Source organism: Doryrhamphus excisus, chromosome 1, assembly GCF_030265055.1.
Source record: "Doryrhamphus excisus isolate RoL2022-K1 chromosome 1, RoL_Dexc_1.0, whole genome shotgun sequence".
Taxonomy (NCBI): domain Eukaryota; kingdom Metazoa; phylum Chordata; class Actinopteri; order Syngnathiformes; family Syngnathidae; genus Doryrhamphus; species Doryrhamphus excisus.
Window position 1 is genome coordinate 3,185,907 of NC_080466.1, and position 13,414 is coordinate 3,199,320.

Sequence of the window (13,414 nt, forward strand, 5' to 3'; positions counted from 1 at the left end):
CCATTTACATTTTTTTTATTAACTGCAAAAAAATTCTACTTTTTTGTCTTTGGCTTTGTCCTCCTTCAGAAGAGCATAAAAATATATTGCATTTAATTATGCTGCATTCTTCAACTGGTGCTGCTGTTGTCAAAACGTTATGGAAGGATGGCAGTGACAAGCACCTTCCAGGTAACGCAGGGGTCTCAAACATGCGGCCCGCGTGCCAAATGTGGCCCGCAGGACACTAGTTTGAGGCCCCCGCCTTGATATGAAAGTTGAATGTTCTAACTGTTAAAAGTTATCCTCCCTATCCGTGTGGAAGTGGTAAGTTTTTGGCTATTTAAGTTTAAAGGAAATAACTTGAAGGCTACCGTTTAGGTCGCTAGCTCTCTAGTTTGCGAGTTAGCATGTGTCTCAAGACCCTGCAGTTGCGCAATATGTTGTAAATAAAAAGAGTATAAATGTGACTATAGTCGTGTTTTGTCATGTCTACAGGGCTCTAATAATGCTTTGTTCATTTTAATCTGAAAAAAATCATTTGTCTACCCACCAACTATATGTGGTTTCTTAAATTTTTATTATTTGGTGTTTTATTATTATTATTATATTTATTTATTACTGATTGATCTTTATTCTTGATTTATTTACTTATTTTTCATCTTATTTTGTGTAGAAAAAAAAAATTAAGATATTTGAGAAAAGTGGAATGTTTTATCAGAGCTTTTCTTGTAGACAATCGGAACAAAAGCAAAGTTTATTGATTTTTCTGTTTTTAATAAATGCATTTTTTGGTGTTTTTTTGGGGGGGGGAAAACCTGATGCGGCCCAGCCTCGCCCAGACCCTAGCTCCAGTGGCCCCCAAGTAAATTGAGTTTGAGACCCCTGAGGTAACGCATACTCCTACCCCTTCAGGATGAGGAGAGTACTGCACTGCTTCTGCATATGACATTTCTCCATATTTGAGTCCAATTAGAAAGAATAATGATGTCACACATTCAAGACATTACATAAGCTGAAGAAAGTCACGGTATATACTAAATGTTTCTGCAACACTATACATATATGCAGACATGCTAACAAACATTGAATGAGGGCTAATGTTTATTTCGTAATTAATAATCATCAATTAAATATGAATAACTGTTTAATTTAATAGAATGTTCATGTTCACAGGGATTAATGGGCGCGTCAAAGCATGAGACTGAAAATCAAAAGCAGCGTTTCACCTTTTCAATTTCAAAGCAGGCTGTCCTTAAATGCAGACGTGTTCATTAAGTGCTGCGCTGTCACAGCACAAACTGTCAGGCAGACACTTTTGCTTGTTAAAGCCAGAACTATGGAGTGCTGTACAAGATGTCACTCAAGATAAATAAATGAAGGCGGTGATACTGGCTGAAGTGGAAAAAAAAAATACCACAAAGCTTCCCATACTGTGAGATCTTCAGCACAGCAGAAGACTATAAGTAACAAAATGTCTTTTTTCAGAGAATATGATTTGTTTGACGCTTTAGAGTGTCAGATACAGTAGTGTTTTCCACAGGACTACAATCTATGTGTGGTGATAGCTTGACCATTGTGCCTTTTTGCTCTATTTTCCATTTTTGCTGTTTTGTTGCTGTATTTTTAGACCGCAAAATAGCCCCCAGACCACACTTTGGATAAGATGAGAAGTGGCACTGTCATCCGGGGGAAACTAACCGCTGTTCCTATGCATTGAGAAGAACCACATGAGGTTCCTGGGTATCTGGTGCATCCTGGACGCCTCCCAGGGAGGTGTTCAGGCCAAAGGGAAGACCCAGGACACATTTGGGAGACGATGTCTCTCAATTGGATAAACGATAAAAGATGGATGGATGGGTGGGTTCTACCATTCTACCATTAATTTGCCTTTTGTGATTACCATTATTTGATTACCAACTAAATACATGATGCAATAAACACTTCCGATATTTCACAATGCATGTGAATTCATAACACAATGTCATAATGTGGCCCGCCACAAAAAAATGAATATACAGGTACACTCTAAAAAGTAATTCAGAGTATCATAATTTCATAATTAAGTTGTCATAACTAAGAAAGACTAATGGAAACTGTTGTGTTGATTTTTTTTGTTGAGGCTAAACCAGGGGTGGGCAAACTTTTTGACTCGCGGGCCGCATTAATTTAACAAAATTGACGGGGGGGGGGGGGATTATGTAGTATTTTACACGTAACAGTCCATTTTTACACCTATATTTTTACACATATTTTACATGTAAAAGTGTCATGCAATCTGCTATATGTGCACTTTGAAATCATTTATTTGATGTAAAGTGTGTTATAAATGTATTATTATTATTATTATTGTTATTTTTATTATTATTATTATTATTATTAGTTATAGTAATGTTATTATATTATTATTATTATTATTATTATTATTATTATTATTATTATTATTATTTTGTTAATAATAATAATATTACTACCATTATTATATTAATATTATTAACAACAATATTAATATAATAGTAGTATTATTATCATTATTGACAACAACATTATTATTATTATTATTATTATTATTATTATTATTATTATTATTATTATTATTATTTGTATTACTATTATTGTGCTTGTGCTCCTTTTTTCAGGAGTATTTTGTAATATTACTACCATTATTATATTAATATTATTAACAACAATATTAATATAATAGTAGTATTATTATCATTATTGACATTATTATTATTATTATTATTATTATTATTATTATTATTATTATTATTATTATTATTATTATTATTATTATTATTATTATTATTATTATTATTATTATTATTATTATTATTATTATTATTATTATTATTATTATTACTATTATTGTGCTTGTGCTCCTTTTTCCAGGAGCATTTTGTAAACAACAGACCACATCAAATAACGAAATTGATAAAGCAGCTACCTCAACCATCAAAAAGTTGGCCCAAGCCATGATGAAATACTTTGGAAAAAACAGGCGGGCCATATTGAAACACTTGGCGAGCCGGATGTGGCCCCCGGGCCGTAGTTTGCCCACCCCTGGGCTAAACGTTTATATAGGAAACACTGCTGTGGATGATCACATTTGCACAAATCTCTATCTAAAGAAGATAGGAGCCAGGAGAGGTTGGACATTGACGTGAGCTGCTTCACTCACTTTATGAATAATTTTTGGATGATAAAAAATAATTTTTGCCTACATTGACAAGTAATTTAATCCAAAACGCATTTGGATGACATATAGGTCAGATACATGAGACCTGACCTTGAAGGAGGTCATTTGAAAAATATCAAAATTGTACTGTTCACATTGACAGTAGACTTATATTAACATTTGTACTATGATATTGATCGCCAGGTTAGTAATAAATACATTTTCTGACTTTTATTGACAGTGAAGCTTGAAAATCATATTACCAAACAGAAATCCAATATTTCCAATATTTACCTTGGACTGTTCATCAGACCTCCGCTGACCTCTCACATTTCCTCAAGTTTAATAGGCTTTTGATTCCTCACCCACAAAGCTGAGCAGGTAGAGTGGATGCAAGGAGGCGTATGAATGAACAGTATGAATGATTAATAAATATTTGCCTGCCTAAATGTGGAGAGAAACAGAAATTAATTTATAGAAGAAAGTGTCTTCATTCCGCCATGTAGACTTGTGTCTCACATTTCACAGAATAGTTAATATAATATTACACTTACACTACACTATGGGTGGATGAATTTCTTCTTTGATACACACACTATTCAATATTCTGGATGGACATTTTTTTTTATCAGTTATTCACATAAGGATAGGTACCAGTCTCATTTTCTCTGTGAAAACACGAAATAAAATATCCCACAGGCTTTATCTTACAAACAGGGAAATACATTTTATTTCAAATTATATTTCCTAAATTACTATGACTCTTACAGTCCCGCCAATTACATGATTTATTAACGTGACACCTCCCGGCCACAACTTTAATCGAGGTGAAGATGTGAGCGGTGTCAGTGAAAAAGGCGTGGAGGATTTCTATTTGCTCTCAGTTTGGCAGTCTCCGTTCCCTGGTAACGGCATTGCGCTGCATGCTAGAACTTGTAGTTTAAAATGGTCATATTTGCACTACTTAGATTGTACATTACCGGTACAAGAGACTACATGTCCCATAATGCACGTAACACGGAACTAAACGCCCCCGTTGGTCATGTGACGTATGGTATCCGGTTAGGCAAAACACAAGCGAAGCCCTGTCAGACAGTTTTGACTATTCTTTACTTTTTAGCTGTATTGTTAGCTACTTAACAAGTATTTTATTTAAGATGAAAGGATTGTATTTATTTGTTGTTTGTCTCGGTGTGGGGGTAATGGGTGGGAAATACTCTCGGGAGTTGAACGAGCCGAAGGTGGGCGGCGATGATGAACAGACAGCAGAATTCAGGATTTCGAAGCTGAACCAAGTGTGGAACAAGGCCTTACGGGTATGTATGTAATTAAAGTAAATAGTGTGGCTCAGACTTAGCTTAGCTGGTGCATTAGCACTTGAGCAGCACATATAGCACGGTAAGGGAATGGAACCTTGGCACATACGTTCATTTAGTCATTTTATTTAGCTTAACCTGTCCAGAGTCACGGGTGAGCAGGAGCCTATCCCAGTAGGGAAGAGGCAGTATACACCCTGACTGGACACAACCTGACACCAAACAGTAACCTCACAATGCATGTTTTTGGACATTAATGTTGTCATTAGATGATAATAACATCATTCACTGAAATTGACACAGGAACTAATGTTGTCTTGCGTGTTTTGACAGATGCAGTTGTCCCCTGTGAAGCAAGCCGAGCTGCACAGTGACCTGAAAATCCAGGAGAAAGATGAGCTGCAGTGGAAGAAAATGAAAGTGGAGGGCCTGGATGAAAACGGAGAGAAAGAGGCCCAAATTCGCCGTAATTTCAATGGTGAGTCTCAATGCTTGCAGAAATAACATTGAAGTAAATGTTAATGCAGGCCTTTAATTATACTGCTCTGATCAGACCCTATTTTGAAAAAAAAAAAAAAAAAATACAACTAATTATGACATCTTGGAGCATGCACATCCTCACTGCTGCAAGATAGATTTAATGGACTGGTTTTACGAGAAGGTAAGAAGCTGTCATGTGTCCACAAGTGGATATTAAAAAGAGGAATTAATGGGTGTTGCTAAAAATTACACGCAACCCAGTCATGTATAGCTGCATGAGCATAACCACTGAATACTCTGTTCTGTGCATCTTAGAGAGCGGCCAATACATATTCAGTAAACAATAAAATACAGCGTGTTGACCAGATACAGTCAGTAATAATGTTACCGTGACACGTTAGCTTTCTTGCTCCTTTCATTCATTCATTCATTCATTTTCTACTGCTTATCCTTACGAGGGACACAGGGGAGAGGCGGGCGAGAGGGGGGTACACCCTGGAGTGGTCACCAGCCAATCACAGGGCACATATAGACAAACAACCATTCACACTCACATTCATACTTATGAACAATTTGGAGTCGCATGTTTTTGGAATGTGGGACGAAGCCGGAGTACCCGGAGAAAAGCCATGCATGCACGGGGAGAACATGCAAACTCCACACAGTGGAATTGAACAACCACTCATCCGCCGTGCAGCATTCGTTGCTCCTGTTCATCCATATTATATGTTGTGACAGAGTTGTGTGCTAAGGATGGTTAGTATTCACACACACTTCATTGAAATGACATATGACTTGACTCCAACTGAATAATTCATTAGGAACTCCAGAAATAGAGAAACAGAGGCAGCCTGGACTTGTCACTTTGCAGTTCAACGGTGACCTTGAAGGTCTTGGGCCAGAAACTCACTCCTGTGATGGCTAAATATAACTGCAGAAGCAGTACCAAAAGTGACCTTCTTCACACGGATCACACACTTATGAAGCATTTGAACCGTTCTTCAAAATCATTGCTTTTGTAAATAGTTTTACTGGTGCTTTTTTTTATTGTACCGGACTCACGTGAATCCGTAAAATGTTTGTAAATGAGTAACTTCAGGGATCCTTTGCGACCAGGATTATGAGGATCACAGCTTGTGTGTGTGACACTTAACTGCTTGATGAGTAACACTGCGCCAAGTATTGTGGTGCTGAATCAGCTGCTGCAGCAGAATCACGCGGACAATGCCAAGTCCAACGCCATTGTGTTGTTGCTGAACGCGCCATAGTACGATGCCTTTACACTGTGTGTTGCCAAGTGTGAGAAGCATCATCGTTTATCTCTCCTAGAAAGAGTCGTGCATTTAGTCAGCTTTGATTAGTTTCATGGCTCCTGGTAAGTTGTAAAGGGATCTATATGGCATTCCCATCAGCACTGTAGTCCAAATTCCCCACAAACACATTCCTAAATATTATAGTCTTCACAGCATAGGGGTGATCAACTCTACTGTGTTTTTCTTTACTTCCAACAGGAGTATCGGGCAGGTGTCCTAATACTTTTGTCCATCATCATGTAGCGCCATCACAGACAATCACTCAATATATTTGTTCTTCCTTAAACTTGGCTTTTGTTTGCCAGTGATTCTGGCCAAGTATGGAATGGATGGCAAAAGAGACACAAGACCGCTGGAGAGCAATTCTCTAAAGGACCATGAAATCAAAGACGGCGACATGTTTGATGACCCCAAGCTGGACAAACTTTGGAACAAGGTGTGTATTGGTGTTTGGGACTTTTACATAAAGTTTTATACAATCAGGATTTTCAGGCTGGTGTCCGTTGCCTTGTAAATTGTTGGGCATAATTCATTCATTCATTTTCTACCGCTTATCCTCACGAGGGTCGCGGGGGGGCTGGGCAAGAGGAGGGGTACACCATGGACTGGTTGCCAGCCAATCACAGGGCAAAAAATAAAAGTCTGGGTAATAAAACAAAGAGAAAGGAAGAAAAGAGTGATGAGAGAAACCACAAATTAAGTATCACAATCCCAGGCGAGAGGCGGGGTACACCCTGGACTGGTCGCCAGCCAATCACAGGGCACATATAGACAAACAACCATTCACACTCACATTCATACCTAAGCATGTTAACCTAGCATGTTTTTGGAATGTGGGAGAAAACCGGAGTACCCGGAGAAAACCCACGCATGCACGGGGAGAACATGCAAACTCCACACAGAGATGGCCGAGGGTGGAATTGAACCCTGGTCTCCTAGCGTTATTCACATACATTCATTCATTCATTTTCTACCGCTTTTCCTCACGAGGGTCGCGGGGGTGCTGGAGCCTATCCCAGCTGTATTCGGGCGAGAGGCGGGATACACCCTGGACTGGTCGCCAGCCAATCACAGGGCACATATAGACAAACAACCATTCACACTCACATTCATACCTATGGACAATTTGGAGTCGCCAATTAACCTAGGCCAATTAACCTAGCATGTTTTTGGAATGTGGGAGGAAACCGGAGTACCCGGAGAAAACCCACGCATGCACGGGGAGAACATGCAAACTCCACACAGAGATGGCCGAGTGTGGAATTGAACCCTGGTCTCCTAGCTGTGAGGCCGGCGCGCTAACCACTCGACCGCCGTGCAGCCCTCATCATCTTCCTACCAACCTAAGGGAGTTTCACACTTCATTGTTACCACGGTTACAAGTTTTGTTCTCCCCTGTGAAGCACACAGAAGGTACCTTCATAACAGTTACCGGTTTTTCTGATACTGCCAGGCTAAAAGCTCGGGAAAGTTCTCAGAGGAGGAGCTGCAGAGCCTGAGGAGAGAGTTCCAGCACCACAAAGACAAGATCCACGAGTACAACATCCTCATGGATACTGTCAGCAGGACAGAAGGTGAGCTTTTAAACCATTTCCTCCTCACTGCTCTGTTGTTGTCATCCTCCACTAAGTTGTTGCCTTAATGCTCCCTGCTGAATCTTTTATGTCTATACACGTAATGATGCTTCTTTATCACAGGCCGGGACAGCGTCCAAGCGTTTACATTTGCATATTCAAATCCAACTGGACGCATTTTAATTTTGTAGCAATGAGAGCCCTTTCCAAAGAGGAACTCTATCACCGGGGCGTCAAAGTTCTCGCAGCTGAGGCTAGTCTATCAGGTCTTTTGCCTGAAACGCATGTGGTCGCCCGGCACAACGCACTCCACGGCCATGACATCACATCAAGCTGTGAGCCATAAGCCGAGCTGACACATGGCACCGTTTTTAGTACCGCGACCCGCCCGTTTCCTTTGGCTTTGACTGACGCTTCCCGCCTGTTCTGTGACAGAACCTTTCTGTTAGATCTTGGCACCGCTGCCAGTCTCCTCAACCTGCCGCAGGTATTTTTCTGCTTGTCAGATGCACTTAAATGTTGAGCCAATCACAGGTTGCCTGGGAGGTAGTCTCCATCCACCCCCCACCCTCACTCACCCTTACTCACCCCTCCATATCTGTCTGGGGTTAGCTGAGCACTTCCAGCATAGGTAGTCATCTACGGGTTGGGCGATATGGACCTTAGCACGTATCACAAGATTTTGGGGGATATTTGGGATTGGACAACATAGTCAAATTCAGCGGATTCTTGTATAAAAAGATACAAACCTCAGCCCATATAATTAAAAATAAGCTTACCTACGCTACTATTTAGAGCAGGGGTCTCAAACTCAATTTACTTGGGGGCCACTGGGAGCTAGGGTCTGGGCGAGACTGGGCTGCATCAGGTTTTCAAAAAAAAAAACCCCAAAAACGCATTTATTAAAATCAGAAAATTTAATAAACTTTGCTTTGGTTCCAATTTTCTACAATAAAAGCTCTGATAAAACATTCCACTGTTCTCAAATATCTTACTTTTTATTTTTCTGCACAAAATAAGATGGAAAATAAATAAACAAATCAAGAATAAAGAAAATTAATCAATCAGTAATAAATAAATATAATAATAATAAAACGGCAAATAATAAAAACTTAAAAAACCACATATAGTTGGCAAATTATTGAAACTTATAAAAAAGGACATGATATTGTTTTAAACATGCTGGGGTTAGCTGAGCACTTCCAGCATAGGTAGTCAGTGTTAACCACAGGACTGCAATCTACCTGTGGTTTTTTTGTAATGCTTGATTGAGTGTGCATGTAACGGATGCTAGCCCGCTGCGTTAAGTAAACCTCACCGCCAACAACTTAAGATCTACAGTACATTGGTCAGTGGGTTGGTTAGCCTGGGTTTTTAGCTTTTTGGCTAGCGTGCTAATCTCTCCGTCAGGGGATGACCACTGTTGCACATATGAGTTGTGTTGAGAAGCAGTCGTGATGCCATCGACTTTACGGAGCTTCACAGTCGGTTCCATTAAATTAGGCAAAGAGCGCCAAATGTATCAGTAGTAGTCCAGATGTTCTTGTGGCGGGCCAGAAACACTATTTATCCATTTGTTGAGTTTTTGACTTGTCATCCCCACGGTGTTATCCTGTGCAAAGCTACTGAACTTGCATGACCTAATGTGATGTAATACGGAAAGTAACTCTCACAAAGCAGATTTAGGTGACATGGTAGTTATTTTGCCGCCGCATGTCCCCGAGGACTTGTATTTCTGTAGGAAGGTGATATTGTGTTTTTAATGTCTGCTCATGCAGCCACGCCGCAGACGGAAGGCGCCACTTTTGGGACATTTATTCTTCCAGGGGACACGATCACTGGTCATTAATGTTCTCGCACCAGGATTTCTTCATCCTGCAAGCATTTGCTTCCCAGAGAAGATGAGGGAAAAAGAAACAGCTTGAGCTCTCTTTATACCAGTGGCACATCTCTGATGGAACTTTGCCTCTGGTGGTGTCATCTGTCAAAATGATTGATGGGCGTCACATTTGTATCTGTCACGGAGGGGGAAAAAGGAGCTGTTAATGATGGGACCGTTGGCTTATGCAGAAAATGAGCGCCCCCTACAGCATATCTGTTGTAAGTGGTAGAAGGAAATGGGAATTTAGTCTCTAGCCAGGGGTGGGCAAACTTTTTGACTCGCATTGATATAACAACATTTCCGGGGGGGGGGGGGGGGGGGGGCAGACTATATATTTTACACGTAACAGTCCACCTGGTATTATTGTATCTGTAAATTTGTCATGCAATCTGCTATTATTATTTATTATTTTATATTTATATTTAAATATTTTACAAATAATAAAATATTATAATAATTAAAATAAAATAAAAATAATAATTATTATATTATTATTATGTAAAATATGCAAATATAACAATATTATTATTATATAATTAATATAATAATTAGCATTAATATAATAAATATAATAATCATAATAGTTATAGTAATAATATAATAATTATTATTTTAATTTTTATTATTATTATGTGCTTGTGTCTCTTTTTTCAGGAGCACTTTGTAAACAACAGACCATGTCAAACAACGAAATTGATACAACCATCAAAAGGTTGGCTCAGGCCATGATGCCAGGTTGTATGTTGACTTTAAATTAAATACTTTGGAAAGATTGGGCGGGCCGTATTCAAACACTTGGCGGGCCGAATGTGGCCCCCGGGCCGTAGTTTGCCCACCCCTGCACTAAGCTGTCAAATCAACCCACTCCTTTGTGAATTAAACGTAGTATATATGATTTTACACACACATTAGGTAAGATATGTTATGATCAATACAAGACCATCATAAAAGTGTGTGGAGCAAAGGCCTAATGGTTCCTTAATTCCTAGAAAACTGCATCCCTCTTCCTCTTTGCATCTTCATCATCCACCCACATGATTCCCTTGACCTTACCCCACCATGTTCTAACGTGTGTGTTTGGTTTCCAGAGATCCACAAGAACGTGGTCTCGCCCCTGGAGGGTGACGCCAAAGAGCAGGAGGTGCAGCAGAAGCACACAGAGCTGAAACAGAAGATGAGAGACCTCAACCAAGGCTTCGAGCGCCTCCGGAAGCTCAGCCACGAGGGCTTCACTGAGGACAGCGGTAAGGGCAAGCGCACCCACTCACACTCTGATTATCAATAGTAAAAATCCACACGGGATGAGGAGATGCTAATCTCTTATGTGAGAGATTTATTGCCACTCATTCACTTGCTTTTTCCCGCGTTCTTCCCGGGTTGCATCCCGGCCGCTGCCCCTTTTGTGCATCAAGATTTAAACGCACGCACTTTTCAACTCTGTCGCTGCTCCCTGTGTAGAATTCCGGGAGCCGCGTGTGATCGAACTGTGGGAGGCGGCCAAGAGAGCCAACCTGAGCCAAGATGAGCTGGATTCCCTAAAGGTGGCTTTTCCATCTCTTCTGACATCGCTGCTCTTATCTACTTGTTCTTGGACACACACATTTTATGTCTGACTGCAGCGGAACTTCCTGTTTGGTGACGCTGGTTCACTTCCACTTTGTTCTAATTTCAAAATTCATTTTACCATAAAGACTCTCTGAAGAAATCATTCCTGATGTATATTCCTAATGTGTCCTATTCCAGTACAAATGACTTAGGATCAGATCCGACTTGCACCATCTGTGTCTTTGTCGTCATTGTTATTAGTGTAGTTCACAACCACAACACCCAATGCTTCCCCACATGGCATCCATTTACAGTTGTGCTTATTCCCTGCCTCGCCCGTTTAGGAGGAGCTGCATCACTTTGAGACCAAGGTGGAGAAGCACAGCCACTATCAGGAGCAGCTGGAGCTTTCCCACCAGAAGCTGCAACACGTGGAGGCTTTAGGAGACAAACAACACATCAAGAGGAACCAGGAGAAGTACCACACGCTGGCCGAGAAGACCAGGGAGATGGGATACAAGGTAACAATGACGGCTGTTCGGGTTTGGGCGATATGGACCTTAGCACATATGACAAGATTTTGGGGATATTTGGGTTTGGAGAACAAAATTAAATTCAGCGGAGTCTTGTATAAAAAGATACAAACCTCAGCCCATATAATTAAAAATAAGCTTACCTATGCTACTATTTAGAGTAGGGGTCTCAAACTCAATTTACTTGGGGGCCACTGGAGCTAGGGTCTGGGCGAAACTGGGCCGCATCAGGTTTTCAAAAAAAAAAAAACCCAAAAAACGCATTTATTAAAATCAGAAAAATGAATAAACTTTGCTTTGGTTTCGATTTTCTACAATAAAAGCTCTGATAAAACATTCCACTGTTCTCCAATATCTTATTTTTTATTTTTCTGCACAAAATAAGATGAAAAATAAATAAACAAATCAAGAATAAAGAAAATTAATCAATCAGTAATAAATAAATAATAATAACAATAACAAAACGGCAAATAATAAAAACTTAAAAAAACACATAGTTGGTGGATAGACAAATGATTTTTTCAGATTAAAATGAACAAAGCATTATTAGAGCCCTGTAGACATGACAAAACACGACTATAGTCACATTTATACTTTTTTTATTTACAACATATTGCGCAACTGCGGGGTCTTGAGACACATGCTAACTCGCAAACTAGAGAGCTAGCGACCTAAACGGTAGCCTTCAAGTTATTTCCTTTAAACTTAAATAGCCAAAAACTTACCACTTCCACACGGATAGGGAGGATAACTATTAACAGTTATTTAACCTTTAACATGAACATGAATCAAACGTAATAATTTTTTCTGGGTACATGATACCATACAGCATCCATATCAAACATTAAACTTTCATATCAAGGCGGGGGCCTCAAACTAGTGTCCTGCGGGCCACATTTGGGCCCATCGCTGGACCATGTTAGTAGTCAAGTAGTGCCAGTGTGTTAACACAGTGCACAGCAGCACACAGTCGTAGGGAAAACACGTCATCAACTGGGCTTTCTCTGTGTATCAACATCATTCTTATCATCGGAAGGACTTATATATACCGGTATATAAAAATGATGGCCCAACCCAAATGGCGATGTTATCTGCTGTGTTTTGTAATCGAGTGAAAACAGAATAAAGAGGGAGAAATTGACTGTCTTCGTTGCAGATGAAGAAGCACATGCAGGACTTGCACAGCAAGATCTCTCGTCAGGGTCTCGCCCACAACGAGCTGTGAGGACCCTCGGCCAAATGTTACCATGCCAGTGAAGGATCAAAGAACTCAACCTGCTTCCCTTCCCATTCCAGCTCAGCGAGGCACTGGAAAAATAATGTTGGAGTTGACTTGTTGATTTGTTGTCTATGTGAAATGAATTACCAGTTGTTTGTACATACTATAAGATTTCTTCTTTTTTTTTGTAATAAATGATTAGTTGTGGTACCATTTCAATATGTATTTTAATAGCACTCCAGATTGTTGATCTAGTGCTCATTAGCTGCATTAATGCAAGGAAAAAATGAAACCCTGGCGTCTAACCTCCACCAGTGGCCATAAACGTGTGTAAGTGTATCCCAGGTTTCTTACTTCAGTAGTCTTGTAATTCCCTGCTAACATAAAAATAAAAG

The 13,414-nt window shown here is 39.8% G+C and overlaps 1 protein-coding gene across 1 annotated transcript; it reads left to right on the forward strand.

Annotated features, from left to right (window-relative positions):
- Window positions 1-4,189: 4,189 nt before the first annotated feature.
- On the forward strand, window positions 4,190-13,234 carry lrpap1 (low density lipoprotein receptor-related protein associated protein 1). Its single transcript, XM_058077889.1, has 8 exons — window positions 4,190-4,473; window positions 4,807-4,951; window positions 6,572-6,702; window positions 7,720-7,840; window positions 10,811-10,966; window positions 11,181-11,263; window positions 11,612-11,788; window positions 12,957-13,234. The coding sequence occupies exons 1-8, from the start codon at window positions 4,315-4,317 to the stop codon at window positions 13,023-13,025; spliced, it is 1,041 nt and encodes a 346-aa protein (XP_057933872.1). The 5' UTR covers window positions 4,190-4,314; the 3' UTR covers window positions 13,026-13,234.
- The last annotated feature ends 180 nt before the right edge of the window (window positions 13,235-13,414 follow it).